The 23,035-nt window shown below is 29.8% G+C and overlaps 3 protein-coding genes across 4 annotated transcripts in view; 2 read left to right on the top strand and 1 right to left on the bottom strand.

The window, feature by feature from the left end:
- The window catches only part of LOC124493399 (ras-specific guanine nucleotide-releasing factor 2), a 35,601-nt gene extending 26,725 nt beyond the window's left edge, over positions 1 to 8,876 (bottom strand). The window contains exon 1 of the mRNA XM_047056481.2: positions 8,862 to 8,876. The gene's annotated coding sequence lies outside the window, so the exon portion shown is untranslated. The remainder of the gene's footprint in view (positions 1 to 8,861) is intronic.
- A 7,026-nt stretch (positions 8,877 to 15,902) lies between these two features.
- On the top strand, positions 15,903 to 18,987 carry Ttc30 (tetratricopeptide repeat domain 30). 2 transcript variants are annotated; one of them, XM_047057510.2, is made up of 3 exons: positions 15,903 to 16,061; positions 16,134 to 17,737; positions 17,820 to 18,987. In XM_047057510.2, exons 1-3 carry the CDS (start codon positions 15,983 to 15,985, stop codon positions 18,396 to 18,398), a joined length of 2,262 nt encoding a protein of 753 aa, XP_046913466.1. In that variant the 5' UTR covers positions 15,903 to 15,982; the 3' UTR covers positions 18,399 to 18,987. The 2 variants fall into 2 exon arrangements, with proteins under 2 accessions (XP_046913466.1, XP_075587740.1); XM_075731625.1 differs by having other exon boundaries at positions 15,903 to 17,737.
- A 47-nt stretch (positions 18,988 to 19,034) lies between these two features.
- On the top strand, positions 19,035 to 23,033 carry LOC124494078 (uncharacterized). Its single transcript, XM_047057228.2, has 4 exons — positions 19,035 to 20,135; positions 20,191 to 20,291; positions 20,483 to 20,530; positions 21,460 to 23,033. The coding sequence occupies exons 1-4, from the start codon at positions 19,035 to 19,037 to the stop codon at positions 23,030 to 23,032; spliced, it is 2,823 nt and encodes a 940-aa protein (XP_046913184.2). The 3' UTR covers position 23,033.
- The last annotated feature ends 2 nt before the right edge of the window (positions 23,034 to 23,035 follow it).

Raw genomic sequence — 23,035 nt, forward strand, 5'->3', positions numbered from 1 at the left:
AAATTCGGGGCTTTCATACAAACATAATCATCCACCGGTAGTTTATTCGAATACCAAGAAGAAGCCAGAAAAAAAAATTTGATTGGATCCATTTCCATCTAGCCATTACATTAGAAACGTTATGTGTCCTGTGTGATATATGTATTCGATCAATACAAATCGATACAGCAACAATCATGAATAAAATCGAATCGAATTGTGAATAAAAGAAAAAAAATGAATTTTGATACTTTTGAAAAAAATCAATATTTTATGCATCACAGAAAAAAAAACACGAACACAAAACGAGTATGACTAAATTAGATATGAAAAAGCAAATACAAAAAAAAATTCCCAAGAAAAATGGTAAATGAAACAATCCAAGGTGCTGATGGTGGTGGTGGTGGTGGTGACGATGGCAATGGTGGCGGTTGAGAAGAAAAACAAAAAATGAACAAAAGAAGATTATGTTATAATTCCAACTCTATCCTTTTTTTTTCTCTCCAACATACATAATCAAGTAAACGTAAAATATGGATGTCATTGTGCATGAATTGACAAAACAAAAAACAGATGTGAATATCACACACACACACTCACACACGCACAGAAAAGTATTCGTTAATCATCATTATCATCATCATCTGTTGTTTTATTCCATTTTTTTTTTGGCATTCTTTGGAATATTCTATTTATAATAATGAAAATTTTTATTGTATTCACAAAAAAAAATTCCTGAAACCACCACCACCATCACCACCATGATGAGCAATTTTTTTTTTACTCGTTTCAATGGGATTTTCATATCCGTTTTTTTTTTTGTTTTGTTTCTCGTAACCAGAAGAATTCCTGGAACTTTTCATCATCATCATCAATTTGATAGAGTAGAGAAAAAAAAATTTACAAGATAAAGATACCAGAGACATGCATATATACTGTATATAATATGATATGATATGGATAAGAGAAAAAGAAATTGAAACCAAATACTATGCCAGTTTTTATGACCATCATACACACACACACATAGATAGATGGAAATGGCCATATTTGTTGTTGTTGTTGTTTTTGATAGATTTAAAATAAAACAACAACAACAACGTTAACGGTATACTTTTCGTATATATATTGATCCTGGAATTTTCAGAATTCAAACAAATATAAACAATATTGACAACTACATGTGTTAATTTTAAATAAAAAAAAACCCAAGTAAACTATAGTTTGATCGGTTCATCAATGATGATGGTGTAATTTTATTCTGGATTCTGGATGATGATGAAAAAATTCGTCCACATAAAGAGAGAACAAGAAGTGCAAGTTTCTTTCATTGAAAATTCATGAAAATGCAAGAAAAATGAGAATGAGTGAAAAAAAAATTGCGAAACTAAAAAGACCAAATCTAAAACTATAAAAGCTAACCAGATCTTCTTTTCTTTTCCATTTTTTTTTACCATTGTTGTTGTTGCTATTCATTTCTAGTCAAGTTACCGTGTGTGTGTGTGTGTGTAGAAAACGGTCGTGATTTTTTTTTCATCATAAAAAAATGCTCGCTCACACACGGTTATATAATCGGTTTATTGTGTGTGTGTGTGTGTGCGTATCTCTAGTAGCAATTCATTTATTGTTTGAGATTTTTTTTTCTCTCTCTCTTTCTAGTTCAAATAAAGTTTATTCTTTGCCATTTTTTTTCAATGATTTATAATCATCATCATCATTATGATTATGATTATGATTATCTAGATCAGAACGAATATTTCAAAAATTCAAGAATCCAAATTCTTTCACTCATTCATTCACCAATCAGCCAATATTTGTGATTCTTAATCATTATTTGTGTGTTTGTTGAATTTTTTTTTTTTGGCTTTTATTTTGTGGTTCTGTAAATAGTGGATTTTTAAACAACGATTCAATCGTCATATAAAAATCTAGGTCAACAAGAGAGAGAGAGAGAGAGAGAGAGAGAGAGAGAGAGAGAGAAACAAATTCAATTTCACCTTCATGAATAATTTTTTTTTTGAAAACAAAAAAAAAACAATGACGACAACATTAGATTATGGATCCGATTCTTTGTGTTTGTATGAATTTTAGCGATGAAAAATAAATAAATAGAGAAAATTGAAATTCAAGGAAAATGAACAGAAACAAAAGAACCTTTTTTTTTGGTTCTGAAAAATTCATGGAATTTTAACGAGAAAAGTGAAAATTTAATGGAAATTCTCAATCTTCATATTCGTATTCTGTTTCGGCCATACTATTCAGGTTTTTTTGCGTCATTTTTTTTCTCTTGTTAAAGAAACCTGAATATTGTTCATATATGTGAATTGAAAATTCAAAACTTTTTCACATATATAGTGTCCGGTTACTAAAATGGCTGCAAAAGAAGCCTTGTTGTTTGTTTGAAGTGCCATGAATTTTAGAATTTTTTTTTCTCTCCACTCAACATCTGTATATTCTGTTTGAATCGAATTCGATTCTTGAGCACATGACGCACATACCTTATTATTATTGTCAGCACAACAACAAAAAAATTGGTGTCATGTGAATTATCAGAATAAAAATCCGTGGAAAAAAATAGGAAATGAAAAACGATGGTGGATTTTAAAACCAGGAACAATGGGAAAAAAATGGCAAATTCAACACAATTTTTTACAATTCGAATTTTGCTGTTGTATGGAAAAAAAATTGTTGTCATTATGAATTTGCTCGTGTTTTTTTTTTTTTTTGAGTGATGGAAAAATATTTGCCCTCAAAACCTGGACAAATAGAATATTTGATTTTTTTCCATTGATAACTTATTTTTTTTTTTGCTGCAAATCAAATATATAATCAATATGAAAATAATTCCAATTCTGTGATTCCAGAAAAAAATGAAATGAAATTCCAAATTCCTAAGCAAATTCTCTTGAGAATTTCTGACATTCTTTTTATCAAAGGTTATCATCATAGATCTAGAATCTAGAATCTAAAATTTTGTTTTCACACAATTCTTATATGATTAATTGATTTTATTGGAAAAAAATTTTTTTTTGGGCCAGAATTTCAAAATTACTTGTAACACACAAGCAACACAGGGCAATTTGTGTGTGCGTGTGTGTGTGTTTGAGCATCACACAAATTGACCTTTGGCTGTTTATTTTTTTTTATCATCCTTCCTTTGATGGCTGAAATCATTGTGGGCTGATTCATAACAATGTTCGAGGTTTAAATCAAATTAAAAAAAAAAACTTTATTTCAATAACAGAATCAACAGAAATTTGAAACGAATTTTTTTTCTCTCGGAAAAAAAATTGCCAGAGAAATAAATTTTAATTCAATTTTTCAAAAAAAAAAAAAAATAAAATAAAATAAAATAAATCGAATCATAAAGTTTGCCAATTCCAAGTTATCGTTATCGACCCAAAAGCCAAAAACATCAATATCGGCGAATAAAACCAAGAATAAAAAAACCAGGAGAAAATTAAACCTGATAGTGTGGAGACGTAAAAAAAAAAATTCTTGCACATTGATTTTTTTACGCGCAGGTTTCATTATACGGTGGTTAGTCGACCAAATAAAAAAAAAAATAAAAATAAAAAAAGGCAAATGAAACACAAACAGGCTATCTCGGGTTGTGAAAAATAATGAAGATTTATAGTATCATAAATCAAATCAGACTTTGGGATTTTTTCTCCACGTTGTTGTTGTTGTTGTTGTTGTTGTCGGCGGTGTTTCATTAGCAGAAATCAAAATGAAAAAATGAGAAACAAAAAACAAAACAAATCCAGGAATTTTTCATTTTCAATACACTAAATGTAAATATATTGCAACAACAACAACAACAATGGTGTATATAGAATGAATTACAGCCAGAAAAAAAGTTGGCTACAATGGAAACTGAATGAATGTAAATTATCTTCATCTAGTAAATTTGGTACACACACACACACACACACACACACACACACACGAACGAACCAAAAAAAAGAAACACCATATCATTTTAACCCGTTAAAATAACCGAAAACAAAACAAAAAAAAAAAATTCATATATTTCAAGGTTGACATGTCGCTGTTGTGGTTGTTGTTGTTCGAGAATATATACAGAATAAGGTACATTTTTTTCTCATTTATTACGAGTGAAAAAAAAACAAAACTCAGCATGTAACGTGTTAATTCATTCATCTAAATGGAATTTTTTTCAAATTTTTATCTATATACATGAGGAACACAATCATGGAAATGAAATGAAAAAAAAGTGACAAAAAAACAACAACGACGACGACGACGACGAAAAAAATGGTGTCAGTATGTTCTGTCTTGTCATCGTCGTCATCATCATCATCATCAAAAGTTGACGATGGTAGACAATTTATGTTTCTCAAACAACATTAAATGAACACACACAGAAACAATAATTGATGATAATCATGTGTGTGTGTGTGTGTTAACGCCTAAAGAATGAATAATAAAGTATATATATAAAAAGACAACCACAACAACAACGACAACAACAATTTTTAGGTTTTTTTGTTGTTGTTGTTGTTGTTGACTTTTCATCTTTCTTCTGTTTTTTTTTTTTTTGGTTGTAACCAACCAAAATGCTTTTTGATGATGATTTAGGTTGCAAACCAAGAAAAAAAAAGATAAAAAAAAACAAAACAGAGAAACAATCTGCAACAATTTTGATCAAATAAAACCGGTGCACACACACACACACAAACACAGCGAAACCATCAATTATGATTTATATAAATGTTGTAATACCGAGAATATTTGATTCACAAATACCGTTTATATAACAAGATAAAAAGTCCACACATAAAACAGCTAGAACTGGCCATTTGTTGACCATTTGCTTTTTTTTTTATTTTTTTTTACAGAATTAGTGTCAAGGATTTTTTTTTTGTTGTTTTTCTTCGTAATGCTACCGTAATTCTTGCATTTTGACTTTTTTTTGATGTTTTTTCTGCGTGTGTGTGTGTGTGTGAATGTACATCATCGATCAGCAAACATCAGCAGCAGCAGCAAAAATCGATTTCCATCACGTTACATAATATTATGATGATGATGATGATGTAATAAAAACTAAATAAATTCTGCTGAATATGAAAATGAAGTAGAAAACTGGGGAAGAAAAAAAGTCAAACACCAGTGTTTTTTTTTTATACCAAGAAAAAAAATTTACTGAACCTGCAACTTATCATCATCATCATCATCATTATTCTGGTTTGCTTATGATAGGCAAATTTTTTTTTGCCTTCTACTGATGGTTTGCATTTTCATCTGCTGTTTGTGCAGTAGTGTTGTTTTTGTGTGTGCATGTGTCTGGAATAGAACTGGTTAAATCGATCAAATAAAAACAAAAAAACAACGTGTACATCATTTATTTATTTATTTTCATATCCACAAATAAGGGGTACACAAACATTATGGGAAAGAAAAAATGAAAAGACGAAAAAAAAACAACGATAATAATGATGTTATTTCATTTTGTATCATGGTATTGTGTGTGTGTGTGTGTGTGTGCGTGCAGCAGAATCATAATCACGAAAATCATCATCATCATCATCAATAATAATAACAATAATTCCTGTAGGAATATTATTTCTGCAACAACAACAACAACAACAACGATAACGGTGATTAGAACAAAATTTTGGAAATGAAATGACGAATGAAAAACATTGATGAATGAAAAACATTGATGTTGCTGAAAAAAATATCGACAATGATGATGATGATGGCCGTAATTCAATTCCACAACATCATCGATGGACATTGAAAATTTTTTTTCATTTAAACATACAAATCACGTAATGTTTTTTTTTATTCATTGTATGGCATACCATAATCATTATCATCTGTTATCAGCTATCATGCAGAATTGGAAAAAAAAGAGTGAACAGAACATTGCATATACAACAATTTTCATTGCATAATCAATTGGATGTAAATCACTTTCATTCATTTGGGAATCAACAACAACAACAACAACAACAACAAAAACACATCAACAAGAAACATAGTTATTCTTTAAAGTGAAAAAGAATGAGGAAAAAAAATGCACCAAATTCTATAGTGACTAGAAGCAAAAAAAAACCGATTAAACGTCCAGATTTTTGCATGTTATAATTGATTCGAATCGTTTATATTCACCAAAATTGTGTGAATAATTTATTGACACCTTCCCACCTACACACACACACACACACACACACACACAGAGAGAGACACACATAAATCTAAGCTGTGATCATGTTGAAAATACTGATAAACTGAATACGGTTGTAGGTCAAAATCCCGAAAACAAAAACCCCGAAAACCGAAACACCGAAACCAAATGACCGAAAACAAAAACCCCGAAAAAAAATTATCCCGAAAAAAAATTATCCCGAAAACAAAAATCCCGAAAACAAAAACCCCGAAAAAAAATTATCCCGAAAACAAAAACCCCGAAAACAAAAACGTAGAAAATGGCTTGTTCCCTTAAACTTTAAAGCTTAAAGAATTATTCGACCAAACTGAATAGAATCAAAGATAAATAAGTGAAATTTGGATTTAAATTTCCAATTTTAAACGAACAAATGGTGATAATAATATAATATAAATGAATAATATAATAATATAATGTAATATAAATTATATAATTCGAATCCTAATTGATTCGGTCAATGAATCGTATTGACGATAAATTGACATCAATTTGCCTTCTCAAAAAAGATCGTGTTGGAGCGAAATTTGTAATTTTGGATGTTTCACCTCAAGTTTGAAAACGGACAATTTATTAAATTAACTGATCATTCACATGAAAAACTGACCAAAATTGATATATTTACCGATCGTTTTCAACTGACCAAAACTTTTAAAAAATTACTGACCAACCCCTCATTTTACTGACCGAAAAAATGGTACCCAATTAAATATTGCACGTCAAAGAACAATATTTCTGTAGGACAATGTCACAAATGCCTACGTTTTGACCATAAACTGGAAAATGTAAAAATGCTCTAGTCTGCTCAAAATGCCATGGTAATCATGAATCAAGAACATACACTTCATCTAGTCAATTATTTAGTTGTGCTTATTGTTTGTGGTGATATCAACACAGGAAAAATTAGTCTAGTTCTGAATTAAATGTCAATTATTCAGTTTTCTGTGAAGAATGTCCACAATATAAGCTAGCAACCGAACATTATCATAACCACATCGATTATGGATATTGAGCAAAGACAAACTAAAATTCCGGTTCAAAATTTACAACATAGTTTGAAATCTGTTGATCTATTTACCACAACTTCGAAATGCTGATTTTACTGAAGCCAGCCAATGTTCTGTTGTAGTAATGTAATTACTTAACAATTATGTTTGTGCAATATTTATAAGAGTAGCGTTATTCAGCTACGATTAACCTTTATTTATTATTAAATATTGTTCATTTTGCATTCGTTTGATTCTCACTACAACATGTTCATATAAAAGTAGTTCTTTGAGAACAAGGCTAGAAACAGTTATTGTCAAATTTGAATCGATTGAATCAGAATCGTGTAAATACACTGATAAACATCGTTGCGTGATTATTATGAGCATGTTACGATCAAATTCAAAATTTGAACAACTGGCTGATCGAATTATGATGAACCAGAATGGTACAATGAACAACATCATGAATGAATTCATTGTATATGATGAAAAGGCCAAATCTCAATCTTAAGAAAAAGTTTAAAAATAATATAAAATGCCCATTTTGCCATAAAATTGGACATAAAGTTGAAGGATGTTGGATGAAACGAAAAATTGATTCCAATAAAACAGAAGTTTCTCCATCAACATCATCTAATGATAAATCTTCTTCTAGCTCATCATTTTCACGAAATCAAATAACAAAAAAGAGAAGAAAGCTGCAAAATCGTTGTTGTTGAAATGTGCTGAAAAATTATCAGATATCTGGATACTTGATTCTGGATGTACTTCTCATACAACGATTGATAAAAATTTACTTATGGATCAAGAAGATAAACAGATTGAATTTGAATTGGCTAATGGTAATACAATTACATCAGAGAAAAATTGGTAATGTTGTTATTGAACCAAAACCAAATTGAAAGATGTGGCCTATGGAGGTTTCAGTTCAAATTTGATATCTGTTCGAAAATTGATTGAAGGCGGTTTTAAGATAAATTTTGAAGAAAATTTGGCCCAAATAACAAAAAATGAAATTTCATTTAATCTATGGATTATTGACAACAAATTAAAAAATATCATCATGAATATCTAGATATTAATTTAAAATTTAAAACTTGTGGTGATTGTATGATGAATAAACTAGATCTAATGACTTCTTTTCGTAGAATACATACCGGTACATGAAATTTCTCACAGTAATAGTGTTAATCTCCGTTCATTTAAAGTTTAAGGGAACAAGCCATTTTCTACGTTTTTGTTTTCGGGGTTTTTGTTTTCGGGGTAATTTTTTTTCGGGGTTTTTGTTTTCGGGATAATTTTTTTTCGGGATAATTTTTTTCGGGGTTTTTGTTTTCGGGGTTTTTGTTTTCGGGGTTTTTGTTTTCGGGATAATTTTTTTTCGGTCATTTGGTTTCGGCGTTTCGGTTTTCGGGGTTTTTGTTTTCGGGATTTTGACCTACAACCACTGAATACGATTGTTGTTGTTGTTTTGGTTCATAATGATTGAATATGCAATGGGGAAAGAGAAAAAAAACTGGCGCAACCACAACTACTGCTGCTACTGTGGTGAAAAACCAAAATAATGTGGAGAAAATAATTTCAATTGAAATTTTTCAATCACAAGACAAGAAATCAAACTTTTTTCCACTTTATTAAACACAAAAACTTTACAATTGAACCCAACACTCAACAGAGAAAAAAAAACAAACTTTTCATACCGTCGTTCGTTGCTGTTGTTGTTGTTGCCGTTGTTGTTGTTGTTGTTGTTGTTGTTGTTGTTGTTGTTGAAGCCAACCAAAATCGAGTTTCTTCACTGAATTAATTAATATATATCATATACAGTTGCAGTGTTTGGGAAATAATAAATTCAATAATAATAATAATAATAATGACCACTTGAAAAAGTGAAGAAAAAAAAACCAATCGTGGAAAAATAAAAGACGACAATTTCAAGTTGTACCAACAACAACAACAACAACAACAAGCCAACAAACTTTTATTTATCGCCGTTTTTCTTTTGATAAATTGAAAAATTTTTGAAAAAAAAAAAATTTTCCTTCTCATTCACAATCCTATTCAGTGCTGTGTTTTTTTGTTTTGTTTTGTTTTTGTTTATTCATGTTTATCATGTCATTGCGCGATGCGATAGAAACACTACCACCCACCCCCTCCAAACACACATTGGCCAAACTGATTGTTTTGAATGATTTTGTAAATATTAACATTGTCAAAAAGGGGAAAAAAACAAGAAAAAACAATGGAAAGGAAATTTTCAATTTATAAACAGAATTACTGGTGGATCACACAGTATTGAATGAATGAATTTAGCTTTCCAATTAATAAGGGAAAAAATAAATGGAGTTTTTTTTTCTAATTCCATCCATTTACATTGAGTTCATTAGTCTTGTATTTTTTTTTGTTTTTTGTTTTTGATTAGCGGTGTGAATCAATGTAATCCGCGTGTGTGTGAACAGTGTGCACATTGCCAAAAAATTTTTTTTCTACCAAAACAAAAATTTTGTTCCAGTGAAAAATAAAAATTTTTTCAATTGGTAAAAGAGATAAATAAATAAAAATTGTGAAAAAAAAGTTTCGAAAAAACAAAACAAAAAGAAAAATGAAAAAAAACTAATTTTGGTCAACTTGCCAAAAAAAAGTTTATTAAAAATTAACGATAAACTTGTGAAGATGAAGATGAAGAAAAAAACGGCCAATGTACATCATCATCAAATGTGAGCCCACACGGTAAAGAATTGGACAAGAATCATGAAAAGAGAAAAATTCTTTACGCGAAAAAAAACTAGCAAACAAATTCATGGATTGGTAGAAAATAAATTCATTCCACGATCATGATTGAAAATTGAAAATGGATGGCACACACACACACATACACATACACACATACACAGAGAGAAAAGACGCAAACATTCCAGAAAAAATTCTTGTTGAAAAAAAGACATGAATAGAATAGAATGAAAAATAAAAACATCAAGTGATTGCACACATTCACAATGTCATCAGTGAATTACAAGAAAATAAATTTTTTTTTTTGTTTTTACCATCATGGTCTACAACCAAATGAAGAAATGTTTTCTTTCATTGCCTTCTCCAACTAATTTAGTCATTTATTTCATTCGTCGTCGTCGTTTTTTCATCATTACAAATTTGTTTTTAATCAAATAATGACGATGGTGATGAGTAAAACAAGACTAAATCAATTTTTATTTTGAAAGTGAATGTAAAAAAAAAAATAAAACTCATCTTCTTCATCATGAGAAACTGAATTTCATTTTTTTTTTATTCAACGAAACAATTGCAGACCGCCATTTTTCATTGATTTTTCATCCATTTGCTGCTAACCTATTTTTTTTGATGTAAAAAGCTTGAAATCATCTTTTTTTTATTATTGTAATGAAAGGTGAAAAGTAAAAGCAAATCAGATTAAGCATTGTGTCAAGAATACCAGGAATTCATTGGGTACAAAGTGAAGAATAATAATAAAAAAAAATTAACCCGAGGAAATAAATGAATGGAAATAAAAAAAAAATTCAAATGAAATAGATTGGAATGAACATTATTCAAGAATCAAAATCATGCATCATCATCATCATCATCATAGCAAATGAATCCATTACACAACAGAATATATACAATCATTGCAACACAATTGATCACCATTTTCATTCAATTTATTCAACACACTTTCTTTTGTTTTCATTTTTCCATCTAAATACACGCACATTGATGAAAATCCCCGGAAAAAAACAACAACAACAAAAACGAAACATAATGAAAAGAGAAAAAAATAATTCATTTCAACCATTTTTTCCAGGTATTATCATCATCATCATGATGATGATGATGATGCCTTGTTGATGTCGACATTCTCTATAGACAGGAAAGGACATACACAAACACACACAAGGAAAAAAAAAGTTTTCCTTCATCTTTTTTTTTTTGTTTGGTTCCATTATTCCAATTCTTTTTTTTTTTTTTTTTTTTGTTAAGAGGATGTCTCTCGGTGTGTGTGTGTGTGTGAATTCATTTCACAATTTTCGTCATCATTTTTCTTTACATACAGAAACACACACAAAAAATTCCAGGATTCATTTCTTTTTACTTCTTCTTTTTCTTCATTTTTTTTTTTTTTGGTCGTTTTGGGTCGTTTTTTGATGATCTTGTTTGTTATAAGGTCGAATATAATATTTATTTTTATAATAATCAGCCATGCGCATCAAACAAGTGGATGTACAACATATAGACAAAGAATATATATTCATTCCTCATGCATACGCCAAACACACCAAACACACACACACACTACTTGCAATATGTTCCAACAGGAACATCATCATTATCAACAACATCATTACGCAGCATCATCATCATCATCATCATTTTTTTTGATTGAATCAGCCAAACAAACAAAGAAAAAAAAACACACACACACACACGCATACCTGAATGGTCACGAAAATGGTAAAAAAAAACCTGATTATATTGCATTATTGAATATACACATTGTGCGTCGTAAACGAGAATCTAAACACACACACAAACAAAAACTGAAAAAAAAACAGAAAACCGTTATTCATTAGATAGATGTATGGATGTGAATTAATTAATAGATAGATAAATTCAATGAATGAATGAATGAATCAAGAGAAAAAAAAATTGTTTATCAGAATATTCTGTAAATGAAAGGTGGTATTAGTGTTTGTGTGTGTTAATGGATATCTATCTTTTTTTTTTTTGATTACCATAACGAATAATGATGATGAATGAATGAATGAATGAAAAAACTCGTTAATACTTTGCGTCTATTACATTTTGTTATATTCTCGATTAGTAATCATGTTCAGGTTCAGAATTTTTTTTTTTTTTTTTTTGATTCTGGCCCTAGTGAGTTTGATACACACACAAAAAAAAAAATTTTTCCACCATTCTGTTTCATTAGTTTTTTTTTCATTTCATTTTCATACGCACACAAATCTCTTGATTCATTTTTGTTTACGTTGTATTTTGATCATTTAATAGTGCAAAACAAAAATAATACCGGTATATTGGATAAATCGATATAAATATATATGTTCACTATCAACATTGGAATTTTGATTAGATTTCAATCAAAATAAACTAATACACAAACACATCGTTATATCGTACAAGGTTAATTCAATTACCATCATCATCATCATCATCATCATGAACGTTGGCTATTTTGTGTTTTCTGTCAATTTTTCTTCAACTACAACTTGAAACACACACACACACGAAAGCAAAATAAAATAAAGATGTGTGTACCATTCATTATTTACAAGTGTTGTTGTTGTTGTTGTTGTTGTTGATGTGAATTTGTTAAATTGAAAATGAAACAAAAAAATTTTTTTTTCTTGCTATATATATGTTCTGCTGCCAAATTCTGGAACACACACACACACAGAAAGAGAGAATTGGAAAAAGAATTTTGATTGGATTTTTATACGACTCAATTTTCTTTACATCTCACCATTTTTATTATACAGAGAAAAAGACATAAAAATGGCGTGTTAATGAACATGAACACCATTTACACGTTTTACACACACAAACATTTCAAGTGTAAATTGTTTACTGTGGTAAAAAAATCATTTGAATCCTTTCAAACACACACACACACACACACTACTACCAGTAGTATAAACTTAAGCCGGCATTTTGTCTATGCAAATCGATAGGAAAAATTTAATTTAAAAAAAAACACCAGATCGATTTATCGATCAAAAAAGTTGTGATGGAAGAAATTAGAAGAAAGAATAAAGCATCATCCATTTTTTTTTTTTTTTTTGGTTTGTTTTTTCTAGTTTCCAAGAAATGAAAAAAAGAAAAAATTATTGCTTACGTTGGTTACCTATATTGGGCCCAATATATGGTGGATTCCTTTTTTTTACATTCACCTAAAACAAACAAACAAACAAACACACACACACCAAGCACTGGTAAAGAATTGTGAATAGAAAAAAAACGAACCAGAATATTAATTGTCAAGGGAAATCAAAAAGTGAATGCAAATATTATTTAGAATTCGAAATGAATATACGTTACGTGTGTGTGTGTGTGTTTGTATTCGTGTTGTTGATGACGACAATGATTCTAGCATTCTAGTATTCCGTAATGTTTCTTACAGTAAAAAATAAAAAGAATTTAGGCCCCAGTTGTTGTTGTTGTTGTTGTATTTTATAACTACAAAATCATCATCATAATCGGTTAAGTCACTTATCGTGTCGATTACAGAAAGTACCAAAAAAACAAACATGTAAAAGAATCAAATATGAATTTTTTTTTCTTCAAAATTAAAATTTCCAAATTTCCAATTCTTTCCCATTCAATTTCATGATTCTTTTTATTATTATTATTATTATTCACTCTACATTCTCCATATATCAAATTTCAATTCATGATGAATTTGAATTTGAATTTGATTCATTTCCATTTCAAAAACATCAATGAACATCATTGTTGATTTTAGTTTCATTCGATTTTTTTTCTATATATTCTTGCCAAGCAACAAAAAAAAAAGAATCGACATTCAATTTCTAGAATTTTGAACAAAAAAAAGCATTGCATCGCCACACACACACACACATATATATTATCAATAGAATCGAAATGAAAAAATAGAAAATTTACATTTGAAAATGGTGAAGAAGATGAAGATGGAAAAAAATCCAGGATTGTAATTTGAAAATGCGTGCCAAAACATTTGAGGAAATAGTTTCCCGGATAATTTTTTTTCCTTTGGTCCAAACAAACAAAACGAAAAAAAAATATTGGAATCGGAAAAGTTTCTCAGGAATTCATATCAATACTGTGAGAGAGAAAAAAAAATTATCACATTTGTATCAATGATGATGATCGTCATCATCATCATCATCATCATCATGGTCCATCTTTTTTCATTTCATTTTTCTACATTTTTATCATTAATCTTCATTTAGTTGGTGGCGCTGCTGCTGCTGTTGTATTATTCTGGTTTTTTTTTCATTTTTTTTTGGTTTTCTATTCAGCGTTGACATTTGGAAGATTCGTTTTTTTTTTCTCTCTCTTCGATGTGTTCCAGTTTACGTTTTAGTTGTAATTATTTTTTTTCGATGTCATCAACAAGACAGACAGACAGGATATATATGATATGGAAAAAAAAACTTTTTTTTTCTCCATTTCCTGAAAAACTTTTTCTTTTTTTTTGTTGCCGTTAAAATAACATTGTCCAACTCATCATCATGTTGGTTGTAATCCATTTTTCATTTCCCGTTCAAAGTGGTGGTCATATTCAGATACCGATAATGAAAATCTCGTCATGATTTTTGACAGTGAAGCCAACTTTTTTTTTAAGTTTAAATGTAAATTTTGTTCTGTTGCTGCAGCAGAATTTCTTTCGTTTTTTTTCAAAAAAAAAAAAAAAAAAAACGAAAAACAAACGTGTTCACTTTGAAAGCAAAAACGAAAAAAAAAATCGATTCATCATCATGGGCCGATTGGTTTTTTTTTTTTTTTTTTTTTTGGTTTTCACTGAGAACACGCACGAATTTGCTTTAACAAAATATTACAATGGAAGAAAAAATTTTAATAAAATTGAGTGCTCAAAAATATTATGATTTGGAAACCAGAAAAAACAATGATGATGATGATGATGATGGGTGATTCATATATTCATATTATTTCTGTTGTTACGGAATTTTTTGAAACTTTTTTTTTCAAAAATTGCACTCAACAATCACATCCAAAAATTTATTTAATTATTCAGCATCATCATCATCATCATGAAAAACTTGAAAAAAGCCAATATTCAAGTGACTTTTGAACATTTGTTTCGATTCTTTTTATTGGTCTTGCAACCAAAAAAAAAAAAAAAAAAAAAATTTTTTTGATGCTGTGATCCATATGGTGACCAAAAAAAAGTTTGAAAATTTTTCCAACTTTTTCAGCATTTCGTGCATGTATAAAAGTTTTCTTCTTTTGGATACAAAAAAAAAGTTTTCTAATCGAATTTTTTTTTGTTGAAAAAAATGAACGAAAGAATCTTATGTGTACAAATGTTGGGTTTCTCCATGGATTTGATGATGATAACGATACAGAGATGATTCATCATTTTCTACAACTGGACAATGTCCATTTCATCATCATCATCATGTTTTTTTTCTCTCCACTATTGTTTGACAGGCCATGATAACGAATGAATTTTTTTTTGGCTGGAAAATTTTGAAATTATCATTTCCAAAGAAATGAAAAATTTAAAATTCAAAAAAAATGAAAATTTTCATATATGGGTGTTTCATTTTGGAACAACAACAACAACAACAACAACAACAAAAATCATTAGTTTCTGCTCAACTTGTCAGTATATGGTGTTTACAAACAAGCAAACAAACGAAAAAAAAAACAAAATTTTATTCCCCCCTTTTGAAAAACTTTAAAATTAGTTTAGTTTAGTTTTAAAAAGTTTTGTAATGAATGAAATTGAAAAATTTTTTTTTTCCCAAATTCCTCGCAATCTCTTGTTTTGGTTGTAAAAACAACACAACACACACACAACACAATTTATTATCATTGTTCATCGTTGTTGTTTTTTACCGTTAAATTCACCATTCGTGCTGCAGCAGCAGCAGCAAACATTTTCATTGCCATGACAACCAATCGTTCCATAGAGAGATTTTTGTTTCCACAACAACAAAACAACAACAACAAATAACGGCAACGAAAAAAAAACTTTTTCATTCCACACGGCTCACTAACACATTTGAATGGTAAACTTTTAAGATTTTATCCTCGATCCATCATCATTATCATCGTCATCGCCATAATGATAAGACATCGACTTAGTTTGGCCAAAATAAAATCTGGTGAGAAAACAAAAACAATCTATACTTGGATCAAAGAAGGTATGATGATGACGATGATGATGGTGTTGATGATTTCAAGTTTTCATTTTTTTTTTCACGATTTTGTTTTAGGCAACTACAAAGAAGCCATAACCGTATTGAATGATGAACTTTGTTTGAATCAAAATTCACGTGCAGCATTATCATTATTAGCATATTGCCATTATATTCTACAAGAATTTGAACAATCACAACAATATTATGAAAAATTGATTGAAATCTATCCAAATGAACATCATTATTGGCTAAATTATACAAAATGTTTATATGAATATGGATCATATGAAAAAGCATTGAAAACTATTGCACAGTATTCGGAAAAATTTCATATTGATGATCATGATGATGATAAGAAACAATCATCATCATATGATCGATTTGCACATAATGAATTGATTAAAATTCAAGCTGCAATCAAATACACAAATGATGATGATAATATAAATGCAAAATTATTAATCGATCAATTATCCGATGATAATGGTGATAATGTTGTTGATAAAGAAACAAATCTTGGCTGTTTATTATTCAAAGAAAAACGTTATGATGATGCTATTGAAAAATTTCGTAATGCATTACAAATGGAAAATATAAATCTATCCAATTCACGTAGTACGAATGCTCATAGCAGTAGTGGTGGTGGTGGTGGTGGTGGTGGTGTTGGCCAAATGATTATGATGGACAGAAAATCTTCTGAAATGAATAAAAATGGAACGGATACTACCATTACTAGTGTAGGTGGCAGCAGCAGCAGCGGCAGTACTACAAATTCTTCAATGATCAATCAAATACCTGATCTGCTTTATAATCTTGCCGTTTGTTATTATCATCTTCGACAATATTCCGATGCAATGAAATTTATTGGTGAAATAATTGAACAAGGAATTCGTGAACATCCAGAATTATCTGTCGGTATGAATACTGAAGGTCTTGAAGTTCGTAGTGTTGGCAATACAGAAGTATTACATGAATCAATACTGGTGGAAGCATTCAATCTAAAAGCTGCAATTGAATATCAATTAAAAAATTTAGATGCAGCCAAAGAAGCATTAACAGATATGCCACCACGATCGGAAGAAGAATTGGATGCCGTTACATTGCACAACATGGCACTAATATCGATGGATACAAATCCAGCTGAAGGTTTTGAAAAATTACAATTTCTTATCGGACAGGAAACATTTCAAGTGGAAACATTTGCAAATCTATTATTATTATATTGTCGTTATGAATATTATGAATTGGCTGCCGATTTGATGGCCGAAAATGCATCGTTCACATATCGTTATCTATCACCATATCTATATGAATTTTTAGATGCATTGATCACACAACAAACATCGCCAGAAGATGCGTATCAAAAATTCGATGAAATAGCCACCAAACATATGGACTCGTTACGTAAATTGAGTAAACAAATTCAGGATGCAAAAAATCAAATCGTTAAAAATGATGATGCAAATATTGTGGCAAAACAGAATGAAATAATGAAAAAATTAAAACATTCATTCGATGAAGTGATAGAACTTTATTTGCCAGTGTTAATGGCACAAGCAAAAATTTACTGGGATATTGAATGTTATTCACAAGTGGAAAAAGTGTTTCGAAAATCTGCTGAATTCTGTAATGAATTAGATCTATGGAAATTGAATGTTGCACATGTACTATTCATGCAGGTATTTGTTTGTTTATTATTAGAATCACATCGAATTTATGAATGAATCATCATCATCATCATCTATTTTTTCATTTATTTAGGAAAATAAATTCAAAGAAGCAACCGGTTTCTATGAACAGCTTGTCAAACGAAATTATGATAACATATTGGAAGTGAGCGCCATTGTACTTGCCAATCTTTGTGTTTCATATATAATGACTGGCCAGAATGAAGATGCTGAAGAATTGATGAGAAAAATTGAAAAAGAAGAAGAACAATTAATCTATGGTGATCCGGATAAGAAAATATTTCATTTATGTATCGTTAATCTAGTCATTGGTACATTATATTGTTCCAAAGGAAATTATGAATTTGGTATATCACGTGTTATAAAAAGTTTGGATCCATATCCAAAAAAATTGGGTACCGATACATGGTTCTATGCAAAACGTTGTTTTCTAGCAATGTTGGAAAATCTGGCCAAACAGGTGATTGTTATCAAAGATTCTGTACTACAAGAATGTATACAATTTTTATCAATGTGTGAACAATATGGCCAAAATGTTAAAGCCATTGTTGAAGCACCATTAGAATTGGAAACATTACATCCAGGCAAGAATACCGTTACATATGAAGCACGATTATTGAAAGCATTATTATTGGATTTAATTGAAAATTGAAAATTCCTGAACAAGAGAAAATTGTGATTCAATTGTAATCAAATAGTTCAACAACAACAACAACAAAAAAGTAGTGCATTCATGTGAATCGAATCCAGGAATTTGATTTCACATACAGAATTCAGAATACACACACACACACACACACACAGCAGACACTAGACACTAGTAAAGACAAACAAAATGAATGATAATGATTGATTCAATACAATCAAGTTGAGAAGAATTTGTCTGTTTGTTGTTGTTGTTGTTGTTACAATGGCAAATAGTTATGGTGTTGAATCATTAAAAATTCGATAAACGGTCGTTGAATTTGAATTGAATATTGGAAAAAACATGGAAATGTGTGTGTGTAACAACACAAAAGTCAAACAACAGCGAATAAAAATTTGAAAATTAAAATTCAAAAATATTCCTGTTTTGTTTTCTCGTGAGAATGAAACAACAGTGTGTGTGTATATGCTATATGCACCCATGTGTGTCGTTTTAGTTTCTTCATCCAACAAAAAAAGGATGGTGGTTGTCGCTATGGTGACATTATTTTTTTCTGTTATTTTTTTTCAGATGAAATTATTCGGATTAGAAAAACAAAAAACACACAAAATACGAAACCACAAATCTTTCAGAAATTTTTGAATGGCATCACGACCTAAATCAGCATCTGGTTCATCATCACGTTCATTTCTTGATGATTTACTTGGTTCAAATGATAATAATGATGATCTATTGCCATTATCATCCAGAACAACATCACCACGACAACGTAAATCTGTACGATTTTTTGATGAAGGATTCGATGATGATTTATCCACAACACAAACACAAGAATCAAGATCAATTCGACCACATAGTACAGCATTGGATTCATTGTTGAATAATACAAAACAAGCACAAAAACAACAATCAAATGTTCGTTCCAAATCTGATTGGCTTGGTCTTGGTGGTGGTGGTGGTGGTGTTGGTGGATCAAGTGATGATGATAATAACACCCATAAAAAATCAAATGAAAAATCAACAACAAAAACATCTAGTCAAGATGAACCAGAGTGGATCACATCAGGATTAAAAGCTCGTCAATCAAGGCAAAGTAATCAGGATTCTATTTCGACATCAACAACATTAACATCTAAGAATCGGCCATCATTCCTAATAGATACAGATCCATTAAAAACATCAACATTAACACCATCTCCATCTCTATCTCCATCGACAACAACAACAACAGCAATCACTATTGATACAAATGAGCCAGTAAATAAATCGACATCGGTTATCAATAGAAATTGGCAGCCTAAATTATTATCGGATGTTGAAAAATCATCATCATCATCATCATCATCACCATTAAGCGGTATCAAGAAATTTGTTCAAGTTGGTCAATCTGAACTACAAAAACAACAACAGCAACAACAACAACAACAACAAAATGGACAAACATTTTCAAATCGTAAATCTGATACCGAACAGCAGCAGAAGTCAAATGAAAATCAATCTGATATAATTCACAACAAATTAGACATTCAACACCATCATCAGCAACAAAATCAACTTGGATTTCCAAGAATCGATGAAAATTTGAACGCAATAAATTTTCAACAACAGCAACAACAACAACAACAAAATTCCATGATCATTCCAAATGAGGAAATTATGTCGTCGATCATAATAAATCAAGATGGACAACAACAACAACAACAGCAACAACAACAATCTTCATTGATTGTTTTACAAACAAAAGTATGGCTGCCATGATTAATGTTTGAATTTCAATTTTCAATTTTTATTTTTTCAGTTACGTATATTAACATTGGAAAAATCATTCCTAGAACAAAGTTTAGATCAAATGAAACGTAATCATCAAGATGAATTACAGGCTATGATTTCATTATATGAGTTAGTATGATTATTATTGCACTAATCATCACAACAACAGAATAATTTTTGTTTTTTTCTCTCTCTCTCTGTAATCATCAAAATTCCGGATCAAACATCAAATTCATCGAAACAAATCGATTTTTGATCGAATGACCGGCAATGAATTTGAAATATCCAACAACAACAACCATGTTATGCAACCACAACAGACAACAGATGCATTTAACATCAGAAATGTATAAAAGACATGAAAATATGTAAGTATTCATTCATTCAACCAAAAAAAAAAAGTTTTTTTTCTTTCTATTATCATTAAAATAAACCGTTCATGTATGATGTATCAAATGGAAAACAAAATATCCGGCCCTCATATATAATATTTCAACACATCTGTTGTTGCATCATTCGATTTAGGATTCTGACGACATGGACACATACGCACGTTCGTTTGGTGCAATTTTTTTTCATTATCTATAGCCAATGGCCATCACAACACATTCGACTATGTGTATTTGGTCTGTCCGTTGTTGTTGTTATGAAACAACGTGCATTAAATATTAAATACATATACAACTATGTGTATGTATGTTTATTTATGGCTTGTCCATCATTGAAAATCATTAAGAATCTTATCTTCTTCTTCTTGAAAAAAACGTACACATCAATGGATGTTAAAAAAAAATAGTGGATGAAAGATAAAAAAAGAAAAAAAAATTTTCGAAACATTCGAATGGATGTTTTTTTTTTTTGTTATAAATATATTCAAACAACAACCAAAATACAATGATGATGACGATGGAATGAACACAAGTTAATGGAGATTACGAGTGATGAAAAAAACATACATACATACATCCATTTATATGATGAGCATTTTTTTTTTGTTTTTTTTTTGACGTTCCTGTCGAATATCCAAAGAAAATGTGGACAAAAAAAATTCTTTGACCTAAAAATAGAAACAGGAAAAACATAAAAAACCAGTGAAAAAAAACCATTTCAACATGAATTGATATTTTGATGTGTAAATAGGATTATTATATGACTCCGGACATAATTTGCGGTACATAATTAATCTTTCGATAACAATTCGAATTGTCGACAATATTGGTGACAATCAATGTTTTGTTTTGTTGTTGTTTCCGTTTATTAATTCATTTATATTATCGTAATATATTTATATATACAGGATACAAGAAGAACGTGATCGTAGAATTATTGAATTAAAAAATCAATTGAAACAATCGGAAAAGGAAATGAACATGATTCGTGATAAATACAATGAACGTTTAGTGAAAATTGAAGAAGAATATCGAAAAGATAATGAACATATACAAGAACAATATGATACTACTACCAAACGAATGATTGAAGAACATGAAATGGAATTAAAACGATTAGAACAACGATTATCCACGGAAACAGAATCATCATTACAAACATCATCGGATTTGGTTCATAATCAAACGAAAAGTGTTACAGAATTGATGGCAAAATGGGAAGAAAGTGCATATAAAATTGAAAAATTACAACGTTCAGTAATAGCTAAACAAGAAGAAATATCACGATTACAAACAATGAACAATAGTGATGATGTATTGGCCAATAAAGTGACAGAAATTGACGAAAGATGGAAAACATTTTTAAATGATATGCAACAACAACGTAACGATTTGGAAACAATGATTCGTGATGAACATGAAAAATATTTTAACGATGAACAATCACGTATGAAAGTGTGTGAAGAAAAAATGAATCAAGAACATAAAGAATTGGAATCAATGAAAGAAAAATTCGCCGAAGAAGTAATGGAATGGCGCCAACGTGAAAGTGTTGATGCACAACAATTAATGGATGAACGAAAAAAATTAAAAGAAGAAATCACATTATTTGAAGAACGACGATTACTGCTAGAACAGCTTTATGATGAACGTAAAAAAATGCTTGACAATGAACAGGAAAGAATATCGAAACAAAGTGAAGAAATTCTACAAAAACAAACAGAATTGGATCAAAAAGAATCACTATCGTTGAAATCATCATTGAATCTTGAACAACAACAACAACAATTACAAATGAAAAAACGACAATTTGATCATGAAAAACAACAAATGACCATGTTGGGAAAAACACTGGAACAACGTGCTGAAGAATTGGAAAAATTAAGCCAAATGGCTTTGAAAGAAAAAATGGATGTTGTCACTGCAATGGATGAAATTGAAAGATTACGATCAGAATTGAAAAAAGAAACCGTTGATTTGGAAAAATCCAAAAATGAATCACAAATTTATCATGAACGATTGGCCATTGATCGTAATCAATTGGAACAACAATATAAATTGTTACGTGAATTACGTGATTCTATTGTTTGTAATCTTTGTGGTCAAATAATGAATCTTGGTGGCAATGCTCAATCATCATGGACAACAATGATGACCACTAAATCAACAGGACAACAGGATATTGGATCAGGATTCATATACAGTTTAATCAATGGTGGCTATATGATGCGTCAACAATATCAACCGATGAATGCAGAAAATGTTGATAAAAATAACAATAAAATTCAACGTTTAAATCCTCCATGGAATAGTTTTCGTGCATCGAAAACAGCTGATAATCCATCCACAAATCTGGATGATGATAAAACATTACTTCTATGGCAATTAGCATCACAACAAGATTCAGCTGCATTAGCTGAAGAGACACGTTTTCTTAAAATTCTAATGAATAGCCACCAAAGTAAATCCAAACCATTATAGTGT

Source organism: Dermatophagoides farinae, chromosome 6, assembly GCF_024713945.1.
Source record: "Dermatophagoides farinae isolate YC_2012a chromosome 6, ASM2471394v1, whole genome shotgun sequence".
Classification (NCBI taxonomy): domain Eukaryota; kingdom Metazoa; phylum Arthropoda; class Arachnida; order Sarcoptiformes; family Pyroglyphidae; genus Dermatophagoides; species Dermatophagoides farinae.

What these genes read in the sequence shown, in the direction of transcription:
- LOC124494078 (XM_047057228.2), top strand. Translation starts at nt 19,035, where the DNA reads ATGGCATCACGACCTAAATCAGCATCTGGTTCATCATCACGTTCATTT. An exon ending in TGATTGTTTTACAAACAAAA is followed by an intron (nt 20,136 to 20,190) that starts GTATGGCTGCCA and finishes TTATTTTTTCAG; the next exon opens with TTACGTATATTAACATTGGA. An exon ending in TATAAAAGACATGAAAATAT is followed by an intron (nt 20,531 to 21,459) that starts GTAAGTATTCAT and finishes TTATATATACAG; the next exon opens with GATACAAGAAGAACGTGATC.
- Ttc30 (XM_075731625.1), top strand. Translation starts at nt 15,983, where the DNA reads ATGATAAGACATCGACTTAGTTTGGCCAAAATAAAATCTGGTGAGAAA. An exon ending in CACATGTACTATTCATGCAG is followed by an intron (nt 17,738 to 17,819) that starts GTATTTGTTTGT and finishes TCATTTATTTAG; the next exon opens with GAAAATAAATTCAAAGAAGC.